Genomic DNA, 26,921 nt, shown 5'->3' with positions numbered 1-26,921 from the left:
GATTTCACAAAGATTTAGCTTATTTTTATTAATGAATATCTTTGATATTCGGAGTGGTTTCTGAAAGGAAAAGGAGAGAAAATTCATTACTCCATTATCTTAAAAGCAGAAGTCCTTTCTAAGTCTCCATTACTCTTTAACTTTGACAATATGCATGCCAATTTTGTACACCAAAATTAGACTGGCTTTAAAAATGATGAACTTGAGGCCTTGAGAGTTACTGTGATTGAATTAGGGCCAACACATCAGTAAAAATGAACTGACAGGGTCTTGAGCCTGAATTCAACACATCAGATGGTATCTTAGGAATGCAATGTCAATCAAAGCCCAGTTGCTCTCCTTTGTCCACGTGCGGGAGCTTGTATTGCCCTGTTAATTTTAGTAAAATCTAGCTCTGTTATGGTGGCTTCACTGATGAGCAAGAGTTTAAATATGAACTTAGTTTCAACCTACATTAGAGGAACTGTAATGGAGCAAACTCAAGAAAAGAAGGAAAAGAAGGACAAGGTTTCCCATACTCACTGACCTGATACTCTTCTTGCCACAAACATGAACGCTTATGGCATTGTCTCCGTCAAGCTTCACAGTCCTTCTGACCTGCTGTTATTATCCCCTTTTGACACATGAAAATGCTAAAGTACAAGAAGCTGAGTAACTTTTTTTTTTTTTGATACAGAGTCTCACTCTGTCACCCAGGCTGGAGTGTAGTGGTGCAATCTCAGCTCACTGCAATCTCTGCCTCCTGGGTTCAAGTGATTCTTCTGCCTCAGGCTGGCAAGTAGCTGGGACTACAGGCATGCACCACCATGCCTGGCTAATTTTTGTATTTTTAGTAGAGATGGGGTTTCACCATGTTGGCCAGGCTGGTCTCAAACTCCTGACCTCAAGTGATCCACCTGCCTCGGCCTCCCAAACTGCTGAGATTACAGGTGTGAGCCACCGCACCCGGCCTGAGTAAGTTTTCAAAGCCACCAGTTCAAAAGTGTTCATACTCCATCTTCTGTGATCTTTCAGTTCTACCTTTCTGCCTCCCAGTTTACCATATTCATTCATTTGAAATTGTCTCAGCCACAGCTTTGGGATTCTGTAAAGATAAAAGATGCACCAGAGGGATTCCTAAATGCTTTGTCTTCATCCTTCAACCCGGGCGATACCGCCACGTTCTGTGTACTTAGGGGCCACTTCTCTGAGCAGCATTCATCGTGACACCCAACACTAATGTGGCGGTTTTCAACCTGTAGTTTGTAGCCATTAATCAGTTCCTGTGACGTAAGCTATTGTTATCTCATGTTACAGATGAGGCAGCTGGTAGGGAGTGGTTAGGTAATTTTTTCAGGATCAGCAGTGAATCCCAGGAGAGAACTGAGACTGGACCTGTCCATCCCAGACATAGCTTACAACATGAGGGCTTTGCTAAAATTGGTTCAGTAATCTTAACTCCCTTCATCACCTGCACTGTAAAAAAGATGTTTTATCTCACCTGTGCTGTTACCCATAGTGTGTTATAAAACCTGGTAGCAGAAGAGAAAAAGAAAGGTCAAATCAAAGACTATATACACAGAAAGTTTGTTTTTGACCAAGTATTTCAGACCATGAAGCTAAGACCATTTGGGTTTAAAGTTGCTAATAACAACACTTGCTTTATATATGTAAAAAAAAATACATCAAGAGGGTTACACAGAAGGAAGCAGCCTATTTGGGGAAGGCTATCAAGCAGCTGAAAGTGATGTGAATGTCTTTTTGTTCTTTTGGCCATTTTTAGTTTCACTACAGAATAGCCTTTTTGGAGTACATAAATCTATAACCACACAAAATATGGCTAGCTTAAAAAAGTGGGAGAGGGAGATGATACGAAATTATCCCCTGAAAAGTCTTATTTTTGAACACTTGCATTATAATGAAAATAGCCTCAGATTTCTTCTGGTGGCATTCCAGCATTATTGGACAATTTATTTTCTCCTTAAGTGACATTTTAGTATGTAGTGTGTTATATGTAATGATGTTTCTGGAGTAACAAGTACGCAAGAAGTGAGAGAAAAAGTACACTTAATATGTAGGCAGGTGTCTCAGCACTTTCTTTTTTGTACGTGAATCCCATTATCACCAGTGATAATTTTGTTGACAGCACCCACAAATATATTCAGAGCAAGGTTTTATAAAATAGATCCAGAATCGTATGACTAAGAGACCCAGCTGACACGTGTCAGCCTCAGATAGTTGCTACATTTTCGTTTTAAAGACTCAAACAAAACTTTTCACATTCTTCTTTGGGGAAAAAAAATTACATTTGAAGTCCTTTTTCACCCAAACACATTTTGAGATAAGAGCTCACAAGTCTTGACATTATTTCATTTTGTTATGCGCATCTGTCAAGGAACCAAGATACGATACAGCTACTAAAAACTGATGATTGTGGAACAGAGAAACCTGACAGCATTTCATTTCCTTTATGTTCTGATTATATATTTATCAGAAAACCTGTATCTCTTCTAGTTCAGCCAGAAATTGGTAGAATTCAGGAACTCAAAGGCTTGGTAAAGAACTGTCCTATTATTTGGTATCATCTTACATTTTAGAGAAGTTGCTTGGTTGAGTCATTGTTAAAGCTTTTGCTTCTCTTTCCATTATTGTGGGCCACTATCCACAGACCACATTTCTATAGGCCCTATAACTGCTTTGCCGCACAAATTAAACGCCGGGATGTTTCATACCTATACGCCAGCATTTCAATGCTTGTCAATCAGAGTTTATAAAATACAGGGATTACAACTTGATATTAACATCCAAATCTATTGTGCTCATTTTATGTGTGAAAATGAGAAACCCTCGTTCAGACGCTAGATTTCCCAGCCTCTTTGTCACCCTGTTTTTAATTTATCTCCAGGTTTTGAGTCAGTAAAATGATTCTGCTTATCAATTTAATACAGAGATAAAACATATCTATGAATCAGAGTGATCAGAACTAAAATGGATCTACAGGTTGTTTGGCATTCAGCCCAGCCCTGCTGAGGGTTTTAGTGGGGCTCATTCCTCTGTACAGTAGATTCATCCCTGTTCTTAAATTGTGCCTCAGTGAGGGATATGATTTGCTTCACATGAAGAAGTGAACACAGAAGTGCATTGTTTCAGGGAGGAGGACGTTAAAATTTTGAAACATTCTTTTTATGCTTGCCTTTTTTTATTCTTTTTTTTTTTCAGGTATACTTCAAAAGAAATTATCCACATATTGGTCACACTGACCGTATGGTTACAGACACTTCCAATGGACAGCCCTCGACCTTAACTATTTTCGAGACAGCACTGTGAATCCAACCAAGATGTCAAGTCTGTTCCGAAGGCATTTTCCACTAGTTTTTGGACTGTGTAAACCACATTGTACATTTTTTACTTTGGCAACAAATATTTATACATACAAGATGCTAGTTCATTTGAATATTTCTCCCAACTTATCCAAGGATCTCCAGCTCTAACAAAATGGTTTATTTTTATTTAAATGTCAATAGTTGTTTAAAATCCAAATCAGAGGTGCAGGCCACCAGTTAAATGCTGTCTATCAGGTTTTGTGCCTTAAGAGACTACAGAGTCAAAGCTCATTTTTAAAGGAGTAGGACAAAGTTGTCACAGGTTTTTGTTGTTGTTTTTACTGCCCCCAAAATTACATGTTAATTTCCATTTATATCAGGGATTCTATTTACTTGAAGACTGTGAAGTTGCCATTTTGTCTCATTGTTTTCTTTGACATAACTAGGATCCATTATTTCCCCTGAAGGCTTCTTGTTAGAAAATAGTACAGTTACAACCAATAGGAACTACAAAAAGAAAAAGTTTGCAACATTGTAGTAGGGAGTATGTACCCCTTACTCCCCACCAAAAAAAAAAAAAAAAAAGGATATATGGTTAAAGGATAGAAGGACAATATTTTACCATATGTTCTAAAAGAGAAGGAAGAGAAAAATATTACTTTCTCAAAATGGAAGCCCTTAAAGGTGCTTTGATACTGAAGGACACAAGTGTGACCGTCCATCCTCCTTTAGAGTTGCATGACTTGGACATGGTAACTGTTGCAGTTTTAGACTCAGCATCGTGACACTTCCCAAGAAGGCCAAACCTCTAACCGACATTCCTGAAATACGTGGCATTATTCTTTTTTGGATTTCTCATTTATGGAAGGCTAACCCTCTGTTGACTGTAAGCCTTTTGGTTTAGGCTTTATTGAAATCCTTTCTAAATTGCATGAATAGGCTCTGCTAACGTGATGAGACAAACTGAAAATTATTGCAAGCATTGACTGTAATTATGCAGTACGTTCTCAGGATGCATCCAGGGGTTCATTTTCATGAGGCTGTCCAGATTAGTTTACTCCTGACCACTAATAGCATTGTCATTTGGGCTTTCTGTTGAATGAATCAACAAACCACAATACTTCCTGGGACCTGTTGTACTTTATTTGAACTATGAGTCTTTAATTTTTCTTGATGTTGGTGGCTGTAATATGTTGAGTTCAGTTTACTAAAGGTTTTACTATTATGGTTTGAAGTGGAGTCTCATGATCTCTCAGAATAAGTTGTCACCTCCTTGAAATTGCATATATGTATATAGACATGCACACGTGTGCATTTGTTTGTATACATATGTTTGTCCTTCATATATCAAGTTTTTTGACTCATCAGCAGAGAGCAACAGATGTTTTATTGAGTGAAGCCTTAAAAAGCACACACCACACACAGCTAACTACCAAAATACATTGACTGTAGTAGCTGTTCAACTCCTAGTACTTAGAAATAAATGTATGGTTAATGTTCAGTCCAATAAACCACACACAGTAAGTGTTTATTGGTAGTCATGGTTCGTATTTTGGGTGACTGAAATTACAACAGTGATCATAATGAGGTTTGTTAAAACGTTAGCTATATTCAAAATGTCTATATGTTTATTTGGACTTTTGAGGTTAAAGACAGTCATATAAACATCCTGTTTCTGTTTTAATGTTATCATAGAATTTTTTAATGAAACTAAATTCAATTGAAATAAATGATAGTTTTCATCTCCATTCAGAGACCTGTATTTCTATGCTTCAAGGGATTCCTGACTCATGTTCTTGCTGATGAATGCCAATGAGTTTTCCTGAGATCGAAAAATACGGTATCAAAGGACACCTTCTATCATCAACCGGTTCTGTTGGCAAATTAGATGTACCAAGTATTCTAACGGGTAGATTTCAGTGGGTTTCAGACAGTTTGAAGCAGTTGCTATTTAAGCAAGTCCATTTGCACTGTTCTAGGAAGAAAGAGTATTAGCTTATGCCTCAGGCTGGAGCAGTATTAAATGGTTGAGACTTTTGCTTTTGGTTTTGGTTTTTAAGGTGACTTTGTCCAAAACTAACAAGAAACATCTGCTGTTACACTGAAATCACTATTAAATAATGATTCTCAAAGTGTGGTCCCTGGACCAGCAGCATAGCACATCACCGCGAACTCATTAGAAATGCACATTTTTGTGCCTCACCACAGATCTACTGAATCAGAAGCTCTGGTGGTGGGGACCACGAATGTGTGTTTTAACAAGCCCTAGGGTGATTTTTTTTAAGGGGCCATGCTAATCTTCTCTGTATCATTACAATTTTAGTATATGTGCTACTGAAGCAAGCGCCCTAAGTGTGATTCTGATGCAGGCTAAAGTCTGAGAACCGGTACCATAAACTTAAAGAACTCTTAAAACTCATTAAGAAAAACACCGAAAGCCCAATTAGAGAAATGGACAAGGGATTTGAATGGGTATTTCACAAAAGGGAATATCCAAATGGCCAATAACTGGAAAAGTGCTCACTCTTTATTAGTTACCAGGGAAATGCAAATTAAAACCACTATGAGATACCACCAGACACCCACTAGCATGTCTAAAATGTAAAAGACTGAGAATACCAAGTGCCAATGAAGCAACAGGAATTCTCACGTACTGCCATGTAAGTATATTGAAAAACCATCTTCGGAAAACGGTTTGACAGCATTGACTCAAACTGCACACTCTGCGATCTGTTTGTACCACTCCAGATGTGTACACATGTGCACCAAGAGATGTTGTCAAGGATGATCCTAGAAACATAATTCCTAATAGCCCAAACTGGAGATAATCCAAATACTCATCAACAGCAGAAGGAAAACAAATTATGAGGTATTAAAATACTTCTACAGCAGTGAAAGCAATTGAACTACATGAAGAACTCATGAGTTTCACAGACGTTATATTTATTCCAAAGAAACCTGGCCCAAAAGAATATTTATGATCCCTTTTATATAAAATTCAAAAATGTTACAGCAGAACAAAGGAGTGCAACACCAGAACAGTTCATAACTTTGGGGAGATGGAAGGTGCTGGTAATTGGGGGAAATACACATGAATCTTCTAGGACACTTAAAATATTTTTTGTAGCCGGGCGTGGTGGCTCACGCCTGTAATCCCAGCACTTTGGGAGGCCGAGGCGGGTGGATCACGAGGTCAGGAGATCGAGACCAACCTGGCTAACACGGTGAAACCCCGTCTCTACTAAAAATATAAAATATTAGCCAGGCGTGGTGGCAGGCGCCTGTAGTCCCAGCTACTCGGGAGACTGAGGCAGGAGAATGGCGTGAACCCAGGAGGCGGAGCTTGCAGTGAGCCGAGATCGAGCCACTACACTCCAACCTGGGCGACACAGTGAGACTCCATCTCAAAATACATATATGTGTATATATATTTTGTTTGTTTGTTTGGCTGGGTGGTGATTAGATCATTATTGATTGAACACTTTCATGTGTCATACTTCACACTGAGTTAACTTTTTAAAAAGGTCTTGTTTTTCCTTTAGAATCTCAGATTCAGTGCTTCAGTCTTCTAAAAGGGAATAATTTACACGTAGGAAATTACTTCTGCTGAGTTATTAAAATAAAAGGCTCTTTCAGGGTTGTCTTTTGTGGTCCATCACAGCTGATGCATCGGATGGTTTTGGTACCTGAGAAGCCAAGGTCTATATTTTCTCTAACCAATAAATAAAATAAATCTCATTTTCTCTTCAATTTTAGGATAAGTACAAAAATAAGGAACTCTAAAGTTTTTCTGGATTCTATTTGTTTAACCACTTTACCAAGGTGTGACTGGCATATAGAAAGTTATACATATTTAATGTATATGCTTTGTGTTTGGAGATAAGTATCACCTATGAAACCATCACCACATTCTATGTCATAAACATGTCCATCACCTCAAAGTTTCCACCTGCTCATTTTCTATTTTTTAATCTCCATTAGAGGAGATGAGGTACATAAATAATTTCAGGGAATTGGTCTCGGCAAAGATGTATGGCTAAGACTTCAAGGACAGGCAACTTAAATAGACAAATGGGACTATATTAAACTAAAAAGCCTCTGCACATCAAAGGAAGCAATCAACAGAGTGAAGAGACAACCTGTTGATTGGGAGAAAATATTCGCAAAGTATTCATCCAACAAGGGACTAATATCTAGAATATACGAGGAACTGCAACAACTGAATAGTAAAAGACCTACATAATTCCATTAAAAAGTGGGGAAATGACATGAATAGGCATTTCTTAAAAGAGGACATACAAGTGTCCAACAAATATATGAGAAATGCTCAACATCACTAATCATCCAGGAAACTCAAAACCACAGTGAGATATCACCACAATGAGATATCACCTTCCCCCGGTTAGAATGGCTATTATTAAAATGAGAATAATAACGGATCCTAGTGACAATGCAGAAAAGAGGGCACTTTTATATACTGTTAGTGGGAATGTAAATTAATAGAATCCTATGGAAAATAGTATGGAGTTTTTTTTTGTTTTTTGTTTTTTTTTTGAGATGGAGTCTCACTCTGTCGCCCAGGCTGGAGTGCAATGGCGCGATCTCGACCCACTGCGACCTCCACCTCCTGGATTCAAGCGATTCTCCTGCCTCAGACTCCCAAGTAGCTGGGATTATAGACACCCACCACCATGCCCAGCTAATTTTTGTATTTTTAGTAGAGATGGGGTTTCACCATGTTGACCAGGCCGGTCTCAAACTCCTGACCTCAGGCGATTCACCTGCCTTGGCCTCCCAAAGTGATGGGATTACAGGCGTGAGCCACCATGCCCAGCCTGGTATAGAGATTTCTAAAAAAAAAAAACCTAAAAATAGATGTCCTTACGGCTGGGCGCGGTGGCTCACGCCTGTAATCTAAGCTCTTTGGGAGGCTGAGGCAGACGGATCACCTGAGGTCAGCAGTTCGAGACCAACCTGGCCAATATGGTGAAACCCCATCCCTACTAAAAATATAAAAATTAGCCAGACATCGTGGCGCATGCCTGTAATCCTAGCTACTCGGCAGGCTGAGGCAGGAGAATTGCTTGAACCCGAGAGACAGAGGCTGCAGTGAGCCAAGGTCATGCCACTGCATTCCAGCCTGGATAACAGAATAAGACTCTGTCTCAAAAAAAAAAAAAAAATAGATGTACCATACAAACCAGCAATCCCACTAACTGTGTATTTACCCAAAAGAAAAGTAATATATATCATATATTTCTTTCATCAGTATATCAAAGGAATACCTGCACTCTTATGTTTATCATAGCACTATTCACAATAGCAAAAATATGGCATCAATCTAAGTGTCCATCAACGGATGAAATAATTTTTATATGGTGTATATATATATGTACCATGCAATACTATTCAGCCATTAAAAAAAGAATGGAACCATGTCATTTGCAGCAACATGGCTGGAAGTAGAGGTCATTCTAAGTGAAATAAGGCAGGAACAGAAAGACAAATACCACATGTTCTCTCATATTGGAGCTAAAACATTTAATCTCTTGGAAATAGAGAATAGAATGATAGATACCAGAGGCTAGGAAGGGCGGGTGGGTGAGAGAGGGAGGCTGGTTAATGGGTATGAACACAAGTAGAAGAAAGAAGTTATAATGTTTAATAGCAGCCTAGGGTGACTATAGTTAGCAACAATATATTATATATTTCAAAGTAACTAGACGAGAGGACTTGAAATGTTACCAGCACATAGAAATGATAAATACTGAAGGTGATAGATACCCTCAAATACCCTGGCTTGATCATTACACATTCTATGCATGTAACAAATACATGTATCCGATAAATATGTAATTTAAAAAATATATACTATGTATCAATAGAAGAAATAATGCTAAATGCTTTTAATAACACTGTAAGTGGTTGATATCTTGTGAAGAAACAACTTTAATCAATTCAATGAGTCAGCGAATTAGATTTATTATTTAGTATTGTTCAATTTAGTGAGTTAATATTAATTTATCAGCTGATTAACTTGTCCTTATGTACTGCAATGAAAATCCATGTTTTTCTTTCAGAGGGTTTGACTGTGGAGGTTTTAGAAGCCTGTCTTCTCAAATCTCGGTATTTGTTTCAAATCCTATTCTCAAAAGATTAATGATGTTCAGAATTGTACGCCCTAAAGTGTGTTAGATTTTGCACCTGAATGAATGTGTAAGTCACTTCCCGCAACCAGTTCTGTTTTAGAGCGTTTTCAAGCTGTGCCTTTACCTAGAAGACTGTATGACATTCTGGCCACCACAGCTCAAAATAACATCTTTATAATTCCACAAATGTGATATGCATTACTAATGGACTTATTTTACTAAAAGCAAAGAGAAATCGTTCACCTGAAATAAAGGAAACTAACAATGTTCAACAAGTAATGCTCATCCTAAAAGCCATGTCTATGTTCAACCCAACTTATTCACCAAATGGTCTAATTCTCAAATCCTCATTCTTTGAAAATTGAGTAAATGTGTGTCAGTGAAATACTTCCATCCTACTTGATAAATAGTATAGTTATGGACTACATTATTCCCCAAATATAGATTGAAAAACAAATAGTTTTCCTCAAAAATTGTAATAAACTCATGGTTTAATTTCCACAAGATACGTTATATCTGTTTTAATGGATATGTTGATCCTTATCAAATGGAAGTTTTCAACTCAGAGGGTAACTCATTCACATACAGAGTCCTTGTTTCCACTACTTTATACCCGATTTCAGGATTTAGAAATAAGTGTTATGATTCTGCAGAAGCTAGGTGGGGGTTGGGAAGAAATGTCTTATGAATATAACTAACAATTTTCAAGTAAAAATCCTCCCCAAGCCCTAGAAGCTTCTTTGGTCTGTGCTGCAGTTTGATTATCTGGGATGCAGACTCTGAGATGGAGTTTGGTGTTCCGGATGTTATTACAGAGTTACCCTTGGGATTAATCCTTGTGGAATCGAGGGAAGAAGCAGGATTGGGTGGAGGGAGAAATTGAGCTGGAGTGCTAGCCAGAGAGACCAGCTGACCCCACCGGGAACCCTGGAGCTAAAATGGTCTGTGAGGGTCGTCCTGTGTGCCAATGGCCAGGGCTTTCTCCCTCCACCTTGATTAGTCATTGCATGTGGGCTCTCCCCAAAAGGACTGACAGCAGAAGGTTGCCCAGCAACTACACCTCCAGCAGCTGGGACAAGTCCTTGAAGGGGGTGATGGGTGGCACATCTCTATGTCCACCGCAGTGTATGTTCCAGCTCTGGAGGGAGATTATTGAGGTGTTCAGTGGCAGAAGACTCCTGGTGATTGGCATTTAAGTCAAAATGAATTGCCAGTTGAAAAGAGATGGCTGATTAAGTGATTGTCTTCAACAACCTGTGACCTGAGAAAGAGAAGAGAAGGTCCAGGTAGGGGAAATATCCTCGTTGTCCTTATTCTCTAAAATCAGCAGTGTTCATTTATTCCAGGAAGTGATCTTAAGAGCAGTCTTTGGATTGGCTAACTCCTATGTATGTCTGTAATACCCTGAGCACCCCTCATTACAGTGAATCATAGCTGGGGTCTGCAGTGTACAGGACTCCTGCTTAGAAGGACCCAGCACTTAGTTTAATGCCCTGTTTTCGCCATCTAGATATTCTGAATTTTTAAGCAAAGGGCCCTGCTTTTGTATTTTGCGCTGGGATCTATAAATTATGTATGCTGCCCTGAGTATTTGTGGTTCTGTTTCCTCTCTAAACCATGAGCTTCTGAGGACTTGGACCATGCCCTGTTCATTTTAAAATCTACATCTTCTAGCACAATGTCTGTCACATCGTGGGTGCTCATAAATGTTTGCTGAGTGAATGGATAATGACTGGGAAGAAGCCTTCCTTTAAACTGTAATTCTGAGATTTAAGGGGGTATCCTGGGGTAGTAGAAAGATCCCTAGTTTGGGGGTCAGTCACATATATCTGGCTGCCAATTCTGTCTTAGCTACTCCCTAGCAATGTTGGGTGATCAAAGAATATGCTGTCTGATGTGGGAGACTTTTGAGAGTGAAAAGAAAGCACTAACCAGGCATGGTGCCTGGGCAATAAATTGGGACTGTCCTTGACAAATGGGGATATGGCTACCCTATAGCCATATAGCCTTGGTTACATACTTGGATAAGTTTCTGTCTCTATGAACCTCAACTGCTTCATCTGTAAAATGGACATAGTTCCTGAACTTGCACAGTTGCTTTGGTTGGGATGACTGGTGGACCAAGAGCATCCAACAGAACAGAAAGGTTAGGACCCAGAGGGAAATGCATTGAGTTTGGATAGTAAGAAGGTCCCCCTCTTCCACCATGAGAGGAGAGTAAGATAAATGTGGATGAAGATAGGTTTGTAAACTGTAGGAGGTGTATTTCAGGAGGTTCTCACCATGGCCTAGACCGAACTGTTCTTACTTTACATAGAGTTAAAATGAAACAAGCACACACGAGAAGGATCCCAAGCTCTGGAGTCCAGCTTCCTGGGTCTGGATGCTGGCTCCTCTGTGCAGTGGCTGCCTGGGTTTGAATCCAAGTTCTACTACCTGTTAATTGTTGGCCCTTGGGTTGGGAAGCACACTATGCTTCCATTTCTTTTTCTGTAAAATTGAGATTGGGGTAGTACTTTTCTCAGAGGGCTGTTGGGGAGATGAAATATGAAGGACGTACTCTACAACAGTGATGCTCAAATCATGGTCTGTGGGCTAGTGCCAGGCCATGAACTGTTCATAACCTCAGGCCACAATAAGTACAGGAATTTCAGGAAAGCCATTAGAAACCTTTATAGGCTTTTGACTTTGCCATGACATCCAAACTCATGATTGGGGATATCCTTGTGGAGCAGCCAAGAGTTTGCTGAACCTGGATAATGAGGCATGTGTGGTGTGAGTAGCACATTAGCCATGCACAGTAGAACTACTTATTAGTTTGCAATGGATTGAAAATTTAAAATAATTAAATAAAACCTATTCTTAACCCCAGATAAGTGAGAAGCACCATTTTAGAACAATGCCTGGTGTGCAATTAGCTCTCAATAAATACAAGCCTCTTTATTAATCAGGGAAAAATCATACCATGACATATATTTAAAATTAGGCTACACAGACTTTCCAAATGCTCTACTATACATTAGCAATATTTAAAAATAGCATTAAAAGCCAAAATCCTGCTCAATGTTAATTAGGGATGTGTAAAGTCAAAGTATTTTAAAAACGATGCTATGCATATGTTTACACCAAGTCTATTCTTGAATTAACAGCATGATCTTGATGCTGAAGGCGATAGCTGGGTACACATCAGGCCACTTGTAAAAGTGGGGAACATGGGGCCGGGCACGGTGGCTTATGCCTGTAATCCCAGCACTTTGGGAGACCGAGGCAGGCAGATCACCTGAGGTCGGGAGTTCGAGACCAGCCTGACCAACATGGAGAAACCCCCACTCTACTAAAAATACAAAATTAGCCAGGCATGGTGTCCTGCGCCTGTAATCCCACCTACTTGGAAGGCTGAGGCAGGAGAATTGCTTGAAGCCCAGGAGGCAGAGATTGCAGTGAGCCAAGATCGCACCATTGCACTCCAGCCTGGGCAACAAGAGCGAAACTCCGTCTCAAAAACAAACAAACAAACAAAAAAGTGGGGAACACGGGTTGATGTGCAGGCTGTTGACTTTCCTTTAAAAACAGAAAGAATGTGGGTTAACTGAGGTTTTGCTTTTGAAATGTAATATTCTAAAGAAAATAACCTCATCTTTTCAAAAATAAAGCAGCAGTGTAGGTTGAAAGCTGAGAGAAACATGTTTATTTGAATTTAGAACTAAAAAATGAAAGAATAACATACCCTGGCCCTAAAAGACCTTCGTTTTCACTCCAGGTTTATCTCACTTATCACAGGGGGGGTCCACATCGGGATTATATGGTTTTTCAAGAAGGACCAAGATAAAAACTTAGATAAACTACAAATACTTTACAGAAAGCTTACATTGGAAAGTTGTGGCTAAATTCAGTGTTTTGCTCCGCAACCATGCTCATAAAACAACCAGTGCACCATTAGCCGTAGCAATAGATAGAAAGCCTTGGGTATTGCAAAACGGCATTTGATCCAAAAGTTACTCATATTTGATTTTGGAGGGCATTACAAGAAACCTTTTGAAAATAAAATTTTGCAGACTACTTAGACAAAAATTAAAATGAGTCACGTCCGGGTGCAGGGGTCACGCCTATAATCCCAACACTTTGGGAGGCTGAGGTGGGCGGATCACCTGAGGTCAGGAGTTTGAGACCAGCCTGGGCAATATGGTGAAACCCCGTCTCTACTAAAAATACAAAACTTAGCCAGGTGTGGTAGCGCACACCTGTAGTCCCAGCTACCACTCCTACTCTGGAGGCTGAGGTGAGAGAATCGCTTGAACCCGGGAGGTGGAAGTTGCAGTGAGCCAAGACTGTGCTACTGCACTCCAGTCTGGGCGACAAAGCAAGACTCTGTCTAAAAAAAATAAAATAAATAAAATAAAAGGAGTCTGTATGAAACAGAGTTTATATCACATTATTTTCAGTAAAAAGAATCAACAGAGGATTGAGGTGGGTTTTTTTTTTTTTTTTTTTGGTTTTTTGGTTTGTTTTTTTTTCAAGACAGGGTCTCACTCTCTCTCCCCAGTTGGAATGCAGTGGCACAATCATGGCTTACTGTAGCCTCGACCTCCTGGGCTCAGGTGATCCTCCCACCTCTGCCTCCTGAGTAGCTGGGACTACAGGCACATGCTACCATGCCTGGCTAATTTTATTTTTAAATTTTTTGTGGAGACAGGGTCTCACTATGTTGCCCAGGCTGGTCTCAAACTCCTGGGATCAAGCAATCCTCCCCTCTCAGCCTCCCAAAGTGCTAAGATTACAAGCATGAACCACGGCTCCTGGCCCAGACTGAAGATTTTTAAATTACATCTTATAACATAATTAATTAAAAATAACCCATGAGTTCATACTGATTCTAATGAGAGAGATGAAAATAGGAAGATGAGATAGATGATAGATATTTAGGTAGATAGGTAGATATGTAGCTAAGTAGATGGATGGATAGATGGACATATGGAAGGGAAAGATCTTTTAGAATGTCAACTAATAAATGTAGAAGGATTGACACAAAAAGCACCATGCGGAAGCCATCATTGTCATAAATAATTCAGACAAAATTCAACATTGGCTCCTAAATGAATATAGGATGAATGTTTGGGTGGGAACAATAATTCGCATGGACAGAAATTATCTTCTTGTATTAATTAAAAAGGAAGGAATTATATCTTTATAGTAGAAGAATCTGGCAGACATCACCCTAACCAGGTGACCAGAGTTAACATCAATAATAGGACCAGTAGACACCCTTGTCTCTTGATGTACAAGGTAATGACAATGACACCACTTCTGTGTTTTTCTTTCTGGCCCCACCCCCCAAAAAAGCCAAACCTGGATCAAATCAACAGAAAAGCCCAAATTGAGGGCACTCTATAAAACAACTCGCCTATACTCTTTGAAAATGACAATGACCATTAAAGGTTTAGAAAGTGTTTCAGATTAAATGGAAACTTAAAAGACATGACAATTAAATGCATTGTGTGATCCTGGATCCAAAAGCATGCAATAAGGACAGAACCGAGACAATTAGTGAAATTTGAATAAGAACTGTGTAGTTGATCATAAGTTGTATCAATGTTAAATTTCCTGAATTTACTCATTCTACTATGTAAGTGAAGGTCCTTATTCTTAGGAAATACACATCGATGTATTTAGGATAGAAGGGCTATGATGTCTGCAACTTGGTTGCAAATAGTTCAGCAAAAATGATTTTATATATATATGTATACATGCACACACATCATATATACATACACACATTATATATAACAATATGCACATTATAAATGCATATATACATATATAACTTATATATGATCCTGGATCAGAAAACTACCATCTATTTATCTGAGAGAAAGCAAACGTAGGAAAAAATGCTGAGTGAACCTAAATGTAAACTCCACAGGAGTTTATTGTATTATTACTGCAACTTTTGTATAGATTTAAAAGTTTTCTCAAAATAAAAAGTTAAAGACAAAAATTAGTCTGCCACAGCTCAGCCCACAGAGTAAAGAATCCACATCTAGATAAGCAAGAATTGACTATAGGTGGTGTTATAAAAATCATCAGACAAGTTTTAACTTTGTGAGCATGGTTTGCACAGCTCCCTCCAAGCTGAAGGGCTTGAATCTGGCTTTAGGCAAAAGCACAGAAATATGCATACTTCTGTAGAGAATGCATGTGGAGTCAAGCGCTGCGCAGAACCTGGACCCAGAATGCAGGTAGATCCATGTGGCCACTCCCTTCAACAACAATAGAGTGAATAATACCATCCTGGAAATCTGGCTCATCAGTGATTCTGCATTTGGCATTACTATGCTTTGGAAAATCACATGATGCCATATCTTGCCTAGATGGACAAAAATAATTTTATTAACAGAAGGGATCTTATCCAGATCCCTATGCTGTTCTAGTGATAATAGAGCAGTTAGGAGTAGATGCCTTGTGTCTCCACCGACAGTTGAAGCGCAAAGCGCTGCCTCTTGCCGCTCAACAGAAGCCGTATGGATGATCCTGAACCCTGTATTTTGGTAGAAATTCATTTTATACAGGAGGCTCTCTTTTTTCCAGGATAAGCAGATGTTTCCACCTGGTGTTGTGCCAGTCAAGTTTATTCTGGTGTGCACTTTCCTAATATGAAAATCAGCTAACTCCTTTTCATCAGTTTTCTTAAAGACCTGGTTTAACTCATCTGACTCTGCCAGTAGTGAACTTTTTAAGAAAGTAACGTCATAGTTGCTACCATTTATTTATTTATTTATTTATTTATTTATTTATTTATTTATTTTTAGGCACAGTCTCACTCTTGCCCAGGCTGGGATGCAGTGGTACAACCGTGGCGCACTGCAGCCTTGACCTCCTGGGCTCAAGCAATCCTCCTGCCTCAGCCTCCCAAGTAGCTGGGATTATAGGTGCATGCCACCACCATGCCCAAATTTTTTTTTTTTTTCCTTTTAGAAACAGGGTCCTATGATGTTTTCCAGGCTGGTGTCAAACTCCTGGGCTCCAGCCATCCTCCTGCCTCAGCCTCCCAAAGTGCTGGGATTATAGGCGTGAGCCACTGCACCTGACATTGTTGCTACTTGTAAATGCAGTAACCAAGCATACAAGCAACCAGGTGAAGGATATTGACTCTACACTTCCTCACCTCCAAATAGGAAACAGTTTCCAAAAAAAAATCACCTTGACAATTTGAAATAATGTTGAGAAATGTTGAGAAAGGGGGATGTCTGATTTGACAAAACAGAAGTTAACATTTCAGGTCATTTTAAATCTACTGAAATCTGCGAATTTCACTTGCTAAATATATCTCGTTTTTCTTTGTTGTTTTATAGCGAATACAGTGAAAATGAGGGAACACTGTATTCTCCAATTTGCAAGGGTTCTTGCCAACAGGCACTATTCACTATTAGCAAGAATACAGCAAAGCAATCACTGTCAAACATGCTGGTAAAAGTGTGAATGATACAAACTTTCTGAAGTTTGGTACATATGTCAAGGTTCTTAAAATGTTCCTATATTTTGGCTCAAAAATTTATCTTCTAGGGATCTACCCTATGGATATAAATTCCAACAAAAATATATATTAACATATTTTTGCAATATAATTTATAACATCAAAAATGGGAACAAGCTAAATTCCACAGTCAAAATTTGCTATGTTCATGCAATAAAGTATTACATAGCCAATAAAACAATTTTTCCAAAGATAATGTAATGATATGGGGTGATATGGTTTAGCTCTGTGCTCCCACCCAAATCTCATCTCCAATTCTAATCCCCATAATCCCCATGTGTTGAGGGAGGAACCAGGAGGAAGTGATGATTGGATCATTGGGGCGGTTTCCCACCCACATCTTATCTCTAATTGTAATCCCATAATCCCCATGTGTCGACGGAGGAACCAGGTGGAAGTGATGATTGGATCATTGGGGCGGTTTCCTCCACGCTGGTCTCATGATGGTGAGTGAGTTCTCACGAGAGCTGATGGTGTTGTAAGGCAGTTTTCCCTGCTGTTGCTCACTGTCTCTCCCCTGCCGCCATGATTGTCGGTTTCCTGAGGCCTCCCCAGCCATATGAAACTGTGAGTCAATTAAAGCTTTTTCCTTTATAAATTACACAGTCTTGGGTATTTCTTTATAGCAGTGTGAAAATGAACTAATACGTGAGGTAAGTAAATACCCATTTTTCAATATTAAAAAAAACTACCAAAAATTGTATAAGCACATTTGTATCTTTAAAATTCTGAAATTAATAATCAAAATGTTAATAGTTATTTCTGAGTAGTGTGATTATCACTGGTTTTTATTTTGTAAGTTTTTAAAATTTTCCAAATTAATGAGCATGGGTTAATTATAAAGTCCTGAAATTATGTATGGAGAAGTTACAGTGCCTCTTTCAGTTAGAATGAACTTGTAAATTTATATTTTATTTATGAATAATGTCTTATCTGTCCACAAAGAAGCTCCTAGCTTCAATATCTTTACTGCAGACACTCCCTTAGCACATGAGTTGAATGGTTGTTCAGAAAAGTCTGGTATCATGGTTTGAATGATCTTTTCATTGTTCTGGTTCTCTAGCAATATCTGGCAAATCCCAATGTATTCCCATTAAAAAGACAGGCCATGTGCGAACTGGATTTAGTTAGGCACTCTACGTACAAAAATCATTTTTGAATGGCACTTTTAGGACAAATAATTATTTTCTAAACCTCTGAAATATTTTAAAATAAATACATAAATATCACTGCTAAAGAGTTAGCAGTGTTGAACACAACCTACTTTGTGTCATTGCAACTTCTAAAGTGCTGCAATAAAGGTCTACTCTAGATCAGATCTAGTTTTTACTAAAATTGTGGCTCCTAAAAAGCACCTTGGGTCTAGATTTGCTGCCACATGTTTTTTTGGGGAGGCACCTGAAATCAGTTATCAGGCAATGAGAAATGGTTAGGCAAATTTTCCTGAGACGCTTGGTGTTTCCCCAGATTGTAATGATGTTTGAGTTTCTGATTTACATGTGTGGGGGCAGAAATGCAGATGACAATTAGGAACCTGAAACAACAACTCATTTTGGTGGAATTTTGACTTCCAAGTCTTTCTCAAGCACCTGCAGGGTGAGGACTGGTAGGTAGACTGTATCAACAAGACAGCCCAGCCTCCAAGCTACCAGCCCATGGAGGAGGACAGGTGAGTTGTCTATAGGTAGCTTTTTGTTCTCTTCCTTGCTTCCTCACTTTTGTTCTCTCTCCCACCCCTAGAACATGACTCTAGCTTAGTAGATTTCCTGACTACTGGTTTTTGGAATGAAGATAGCATTTTTGAGAACAAGTTCTGTATTGTGGTAATGAATACGTGATTAATATCACTATTGATTTCATCAGTGCCAGGAGCCTCTTCTTAAAGGCTAGGCTTTTGATTAGTTAGCTGCTCAGGTATTGTGCTTTAAGGAACCCTAGGAAAATCCTTGATGCAAAATATGTTCCCTATTGATGCTTGAGGGGCCATCATTTGTAATTTATTCATGCAGATATCTTGTGCTCTTTTCTTGAGACCTTCTTAAAAATAAGATACTGCCTTTTTATAAAGATGCAAAACATGAAGTCACCAACACTTCACTGAAAGTCAGTTTATCAATTGCTTTCTCCCTAACAGAAGAAGCAATGTGACACCATACATGGTTTGGGGGAGTAGGTGGTTTTGATCTCTTTGGAAGGGAAGAACTCATCCTTGGTAAACATGACAATTTTCTTCAGTAAATATATTTCAACAATCAGGTTGCATAATAATATCAAATCATAATAAGTAAATCTCCCAAATCCTGAAAAATGTTAACAATGGATAACACATTGAATTTGTCTTTTAACCATTCAACTTTGTGCAGCCAGACACACAAATTTGAACACTATCCACCTGCCAATTTTGCTTAGTAAGCCAAATTATCCCTCAAGTCCTCTCTGGGTAAAAGTTGGTTGAGGGATCTTGAAAGATTTGACTTGGAGTTCAACATTTTTTGGGAGAAGGAAGTTGAAGAAGCAGACCTGCTTGGTAAAGAGAAGTTTAACCTGCTTAAGTGGCTGAGGGAGTTTTTGAGGGCAGCCAGGTCTCATTCCTCAGAGCCTGGCTAAACATGGTGTCTGAACCATAATGGAAGAATAATCAGTGTTGGTTGAAAAAATGAATGGCTTTCATAGTGAATGTTAGCTGAACAAGTTGAATTCTGTTTGTTCTTGGTGTTAATCCTTGTTTCAGGCAAACAAGTGTCACATCTCAACATCAAAAAATTCAGGTGTAGTTTAAACTTTTAGACAACTGATTAGAGACTATGCATTTATGTGCTAAGTGTGCTGATTTTTTTCTCTCTGCGTTTTCTCTGCTTTAATGTAGAAAGTATCTACTATAGGTAGGGCCCACTCCTATTTTCTGGCCCAAGGCAAGAGCAGGAATGGAGGCCCACACATCACATGTCTAAGTAAACTATAAGTAAAACTATAAACCAAGCTAACAAAGTGTTGAATAAAAATGTGCGTTAGCCTCCCACCTTGACAATCCTTCCTAATTGCCTGGCAGGCTCAAATTGAATTTAGAATTCTTGGACTCTGAGTTTTGTGCTGAACTATGGAGGCATGGGGAGAACTCTCCATGCCCACAGCCCCCACCTGGAAGGGCCTCATGTATGAAAGTAAAGACATCCAGAAGGCACAAGCAATTCTGCCACTCCTCCGTAGCCTCACTGATGAGCCCTCTCAGGCCCAGAGCTACTCACACTGGGCGTGTGGCCTGGTGCTGTCGCTCTTTCGAGGATGGACTCAGGCAACAGGCCCACACAGGTTCTTGAAGTGGGCTGAGGCCTTTGTGCAGGCCATCCTGGGATCCTTGCTACACTAAATAGCCTAGATCATTGCTTCTTTAATGTGCATATAACCCACCTGGAAATCTTAGCAAAATGCTGTAAATCTGGGTCAGGGCATTTCCACCAAGCTCCCGGGTGATACTGATGCTGCTGGTTCGTGGACCTCACTTTAGGCAGCAAGTGCCTAGAAGGAATGGTCTCTAGCTGGATATGTTCTCCAGGCGCTCAGACACTTCACCCCATGCGGGCCAAAAGGTTCGGGGAGAGCTAGAAGGGTGTCCTCTACACCGTGGGTCCCAGGGCAGAGGCCTCTTGCCACTTCTTTGCTCACATCCCCATTGCGTCAATGCATGCTGTTCCCACACTGCTGTGCCCTGGTCCTCCCCATCACTCTGCCACCGCCAAGCTTTGATCTCCCACTCACTCTCCCCAAGTCAAGTTTCTCTTGGCTTCTTTCTCCACCTTCTCCCCCCTCCTTCCCCCGCTTTTCTCTTACGCCAGAAATCAAATGTAAAATAGCACTTCAAAAATATTAAAAATCAATGCTGATGAAACCATGTTTGTGTTTTCTTGGACTGTCGGCAAGCAGTGACAATACTCGCAGACACAGCCTCTCCAGGGCCTTGCTGTTGTTTGTGGACAAAATCATATCTGCTCACCCATGACTCAAAATCAGGATTTCCAAACACAAATATTTGCTGGATTTGAGCGGACTGGGTTTTTCTCCCATATTTTTATTTTGACAAGGCTATTATGAAAGCTGCTATTTCATTATCTAAAGGAATCAAATCAGCTGCTAAAAATAAACCCTGCAAGTTTTTATTACCAGCGGGAAACGCCTCTCCCCTCCCTGCCTGTTTCTGTGATGGAGCTTAATCCTTCAACTTGTGTTCAAGTATTTGCACTGCTTTTGAGTTCTTTTCTTCTTTCCAAGGCTGTTTTTCACTGTTGGCCTGAGTTATTTGAACAGGTGGCTTTGCACAACCTATGCTAATGTGAGGCTTTTGTCTGCTTTCAGATTGCACAGGGAGCCATTTAAGGGACAAATGTGTCTTTCTTGCTAAACTGTTCACACCTGTCTTGATAACCACCCTTTGCTGAACTAAAATACCATGCCAGAGAGGTCTTCCTCTCCAAGGGGGCGCATGCTCAGCAAGGAAAAGATACAGCACAGGTCTTTTTTTCTCGGGCATATGACAAGCAGCCCCAAGGGGATTGTTCTGTAGCATGCGGCCCAGTGTCCCCTGGTTCCGTGGGAAGCGAGTGGTCATTGAAGCTCCCCGCTGGGAAGGTCAGGGGCTGGGTGCAGGCGGACGCGCGCGGCTTCCTGGGGGACTTCGCCAGGCCACAGTCACCGGTCTGAGCCCGGTTCCCCGACCCTCTGTCCCGGGCCGCTGTCCGCGGGAGCGTCGGGCCCGGGGCCGGGCGGGAGGCCGAGTGTACGGCCTCTGCCACAGAGCTGGGCCTGGCGCGGGATCACAGGAGGGCGCCCCCAGATGCTCGGCGCGCGCGCGCTCCCTGGCCACGGATCACAGGCACCCGCCCTCTGCCGCCGCCGGCCCGGGAGCTCGCTGGAAAGCGATCACAGGCCGGGGCCCCGCGGGCAGGGAGGGGCGTGGGCCCCACCCTTGGAGAGAGGGCTCGCTGGCTGGCTCTTTCCCATGGCGAGGAAGGGGGCGCGGAGAGGAGAGTGCAGCCGGGGCCAAGACGCTTCGGAGGGGCGGTGTGGACACAGCCAGCCACGGCCACGTGGTAGCCACCCGGTCTAAAGTCTTGACCAGGGACTTGCCATGGGTGGGATCTTCTAGAATTTTTTTTTTTTTTTTTTTTGCCTCTGCACTTAGTTCACCGATCCCAAGAAAAGAAAATGAAGCGCGCAGGGAATAGGTGGCAAGGCAGGCCTGGATAGAGTTTAAAGGGATCCGGTCCTCCCACAAAAGCGGGCCTGATGCTGCCTGGTTCCCTCCTGGCCGCCATCCCCAGTCATGCGGTTCGTGGGCTCCTGAGCGCCTTCCCTCATGTTAGCCGCAGGCACCCAGGGCAGCCGTGAGTGTGTACGTGTGTGTGTGCACACACAATCACAGGTAAACTTTTGGGACTCTGGGCACTGCAAGGAAGGTGGACTGATCACTCATTTACCTACTATGATGGTCCATCCCTTATCTCTACAGGAGGCCAAGGGGAGATTGGCAGCTGGTTCCCATCTAGTGGACAAAAGCCGCAAAGAACTGTGGAGAAGGAAGCATCCCCTCGATAAATATGCTCACCAGGCATTACCTGTAGACTAAACCAAATGGGATGTCTAGAAAACATGTAGTGTTGTTTTTCAAATTCACATAGGAAATGGGATTCATAGACTACAATTTCACTTTAAAATATTAACGAATTCAGGGCGGCTCTCCTCCAGGGGCATTTGCCCTATTAATAAAGCCCAGTGGTACAGGCATCCTGGTGCTAGTGGAGGGAACTGTGTCTGCCTTTCCAACATCCATCCACCCCTTGCTCTCCCAACAAGTGGCTACAACTTGTCTTGAATGGGCCGAGGCCAGTGGTTCACAAACCTGGCTGCACATTAGAATCAGCTGGGAACTTCAAGAAATTCTCTCACGTGCAGCCACTCCTGTATCTGTTGACTTGGGATCTCTGGAATAAGGGGTGATTCTAATCACAGAGTTGGGAACTACTGACCCAAACCATCAGAAGAATCTCATCCCCTTGCTCAGAGAGGAGCAGTAGAGGCCCAAGCCAGACAGCACATGGGAAGGAAGGGAATGGCAGGGAGGGCATATTGGAAAGGAGGAAGAACACAGCAAAAACCTAGAAACAGGCAATCCACTGTTAAGGAACAGAGGGTCCATGATGGAAGGCGGCAGAGGAGGCTAGAAGACAGAATTAAGAATTTTTGTTAAGAATTCTAACTGGCACAACACACAAGTTTATTTTTAACAGCGGGGGAAATCAAGCAAAAGGTTTAACTTTTAAACCTAAAATTGACGTGATCAGACTTGGTTTTTAGAAAGGTATTGTTGGCATGTATGGAGAATGGATTTAAATGGGGAGAGATGGGGGCCAGACACTAGTTAAGAGATGGAGGCAATGGGCATGGGGACAAAATTCTGTAGGACTAGGGAGTTACAGACATTCCAAAACCAGGACTGCTATGTCAATTGGACAAATATGGTCTTGGTGTAGAATTATTATTTTAGCCTTTCATAGTGGCTGGTGACAAAATCTAAGGAGGCGAGACAAAAAAAGGGGAGAAAATGGCCGGGCACGGTGGCTGATATCTGTAATCCCAGCACTTTGGGAGGCCAAGGCGGGTGGATCACCTGAGGTTGGGAGTTCGAGGCCAGCCTGACCAACATGGAGAAACCCCCATCTCTATTAAAAATAAAAAATTAGCCGGGCATGGTGGCACATGCCTGCAATCCCAGCTACTCGGGATTATTAAGGCATGTGTTATATAAAATGAAATTCACCAACTTTCAATGTTCAGGCTAAAGTGCAATGGCATGATCTTGGCTCACTGCAACCTCTGCATCCCGGGTTCAAGTGATTCTCCTGCCTCAGCCTCTTGAGTAGCTGGGACTACAGGCGTGTGCCACCACGCCTGGCTAACTTTTGTATTTTTAGTAGAGACGGGGTTTTGCCATGTTGGCTAGGCTGGTCTCGAACTTCTGACCTCAGGTAATTCACCCTCCTAGCCTCCCAAAGTACTGGGATTAAAGGTGTGAGCCACCGTGACTGGCCAAGGATTTATTTTTGATACATTATATTTGTACATATTTATGGAGTACATGTAAAATTTCATCACATGCATGGAATGTGTAATGATCAAATCAGGAATATGTATTTAGGGTATTTGTCACCCCAGTATTTGCCATTTCTACATGTTGGGCATATTTCAAGTCCTTTTTTCTAGCTTTTTTAAAAGTACAATACATTGTTGTTAACTATAGTACTCTTCTATGATTAGAACTTATTTTTCTGTTTGTACCCAATAGCTGACTTCTCTTCATCCCTCTCTCCCACTCACACACCTTTCCTAGTCCCCGGTGTCTGTCGCTTCACTCTTTACCTCCAGGTGATCAATTTTTTTAGCTCCCACATATGAGTGGGAACATGTGATATTTGTGCCTGGCCTTGTAGATTTTTTTTTAGTGAAAGGTCTGTTCAAATCTTTTGCTTAATTTTTGAGTTGTATGTTTATTATTGATAATTTATATGCTTTTAATACACATTATAATGGAAAATTAATAACAGATTTGATTTGATTGAGAATGAACTATATCAAAGATAAAATAATCTTTTGCTTTATCCTTTTTATTAGGAAACACAAACATATTGAATAGGTATTTAGTGAACTCTATCTTACATCTCTATCATGTATTAATGTCTGGAACAATGGGACTGAGTCAGAACTTCATATCAGCTGCAACATCAAGTCTATTCATTAATTTTGTTTTTGTTGGCACACAAGAGAGTGTTGTAGCAAAGGGAAGGAGAACACAAATGGCGTGTTTTGCAATATTTGGGTACCCTTGCAATGGGCTGCTCCAAAAATCATTAATTATTTCATCTTGGATAGCTCACCTTCCAGTTTTTCAGGATCTGGGGCTGACATTCTTCTTCATTCTGAACTGTTCAACTTTGTGCTTGTTCAGAGCCACAAAGTTGGCTTTTGATTTTAAACTGCCATCTTTCAGATACCTCCATGTGGAAAGTTGAGTAGAATACATGTTTTAACGTATAATGAATGTTGAATAATACTACAAATATGTGCTGAAATGACAGGCTGGTAGTTATCTAATAGACAGCATACCACCATGAACTGACAGATGTTGCTGGCATATCCACAGGCACCATGCAGTCACGCATCAGGTGACCTCCTGGCTTCCCCAGGTGTACACTACCATTTTTAAAAGGGACCTAATTATATTTTAATAGTAATCTCTGTATTAATATATTTAATATTGATCTGTATTACATATGTAATTTAAAAACACATTTTAGAAGAAGATACAGTCGCCCCTCAGTATCCGATGGAGGGACTGGTTTTAGGATCCCTCGTAGATAGCAAAATATATGGATGCTCAAGTCCCTGATATAAAATGATATAGTATTTGCATATAACCTATACAGTCCTCTCATACCTTAAATCATCTCTAGATTACTTATAAGACCTAATATAATACAATGTAAATGTTATGTAAATAGTTGTTATACTGAATTTTTTGAATTTTATTATTTTTATTGTATTTATTATTGTATCATTATACTATATTTTTATTAAATTTTATTGTATTGTTATTGTTGTATTATTTTTATTGTATTTTAAAATATTTTCTATCCAAGGTGAGTTGAAACTGTGGATGTGGAATGCGTGGATACAAAGGGCCCCACTGTATATCCTTGCATACAAATTAAGAAAAAATAGCTACCTATTAAGGTGACAGTCTGAGAATCCTTTTGTCGAGCAGATTCACATTCTTTAGGAACATTAAAAAACCCACTATTCACAAAGTTGGGAAATCTGCAGACAAGATGAATATAAGGATATTTCAATTTTTAAATTTGATTTTTAATTTAATTTAGGGTTTTGTTTGTTTGTTTGAGACAGGGTCTCACTCTGTTGCCCAGGATGGAGTGCAATGGCACAATCATGGCTCGCTGCAGCCTCAACCTCCTGGGCTCAAGCAATCCTCTCACCTCAGCCTCCCAAGTAGCTGGGACCAGAGGCATGAACCACTACATCTGGCTAATTTTTTAGTTTTTTGTAGAGATGTGATTCCACTATATTGCCCATGCTAATATTGAACTCCTGGCTTCAAGCAACCCTTCATCCTTGGCCTCTCAAAGTGCCAGGATTACAGGTGTGAGCCACTGTGCCTGGCCAGTATTTTAATGTTATAATTTAATTTTACTACAATGTAAAACCCATGCACATAATTTTTGTTAGGGGAGAGATTAGGAGAAAGAAATATAGAAGTAGAAATAAAGCCAGAGCAAACAGAGAGACAAACACAAAATGATGTTGCTTCATGATATTCATTCTCTCTTTCTCTCTCTCTCTCTCTCTCTCTCTCAACACACCCCCTCCTTCCTCTCTCTGTCTCTCTGGTAGACAGAATTTAAGATGTTCTCAAATTCCTGGCTCGATATGCACATACCTTTCATAGTTATTCAATCATATGCTAACTAGGTGTTGCTGTAAAAATATTTTACAGATGTAATTAAGATTCCAAATCAGTTGACCTTAAGGTGGGGAGATGCTTGTACTCTCGATCTCTGGGTCTAGAAGTCAGAAACGTGGAAGCCAGAGAAACGTGAAGTATGAGACAGACTGAATGTGAGGAAAATGGCAGGAGCCATGCGGCCTTTGATATGGGTGGCCTCTAGGAGCTGAGAGCAGCCTCATTGACAGCCAACAAGGAAAGAGGGGCCTTGGTCCGCAAACAGCAAGAAACTGGATTCTGCCAACCATCTGAAAGAGCTTGGAAACAGATTCTTTCCTAGAGCCTCCTGTGATCTTCTTCTCAAAACATAGAACCCCAGTCCAACCAGAGAGTGTCAGACAAACCAACATTAAGGAATGTTCTACAAAATA

At 40.5% G+C, this 26,921-nt stretch overlaps 1 protein-coding gene and 1 non-coding gene across 2 annotated transcripts in view; one reads left to right on the top strand and one right to left on the bottom strand.

Moving 5' to 3' along the window:
* Nucleotides 1-5,050, top strand: part of ABCC4 (ATP binding cassette subfamily C member 4) — a 287,148-nt gene extending 282,098 nt beyond the window's left edge. The window contains exon 31 of the mRNA XM_032151108.3: nucleotides 3,199-5,050. Coding sequence (XP_032006999.1) covers nucleotides 3,199-3,306 — 108 coding nt within the window. The 3' untranslated portion in view covers nucleotides 3,307-5,050. The remainder of the gene's footprint in view (nucleotides 1-3,198) is intronic.
* Nucleotides 5,051-5,544: 494 nt separating this feature from the next.
* On the bottom strand, nucleotides 5,545-5,649 carry LOC116467658 (U6 spliceosomal RNA). Its single transcript, XR_004247872.1, has one exon. It is a non-coding gene; the product is annotated as a U6 spliceosomal RNA (small nuclear RNA).
* Nucleotides 5,650-26,921: the final 21,272 nt, after the last annotated feature.

Source organism: Hylobates moloch, unplaced genomic scaffold (assembly GCF_009828535.3).
Source record: "Hylobates moloch isolate HMO894 unplaced genomic scaffold, HMol_V3 SCAFFOLD_4, whole genome shotgun sequence".
Classification (NCBI taxonomy): domain Eukaryota; kingdom Metazoa; phylum Chordata; class Mammalia; order Primates; family Hylobatidae; genus Hylobates; species Hylobates moloch.
Note: the sequence above shows the minus strand (reverse complement) of the source record. Positions and strands in the feature narration are given on the sequence as shown.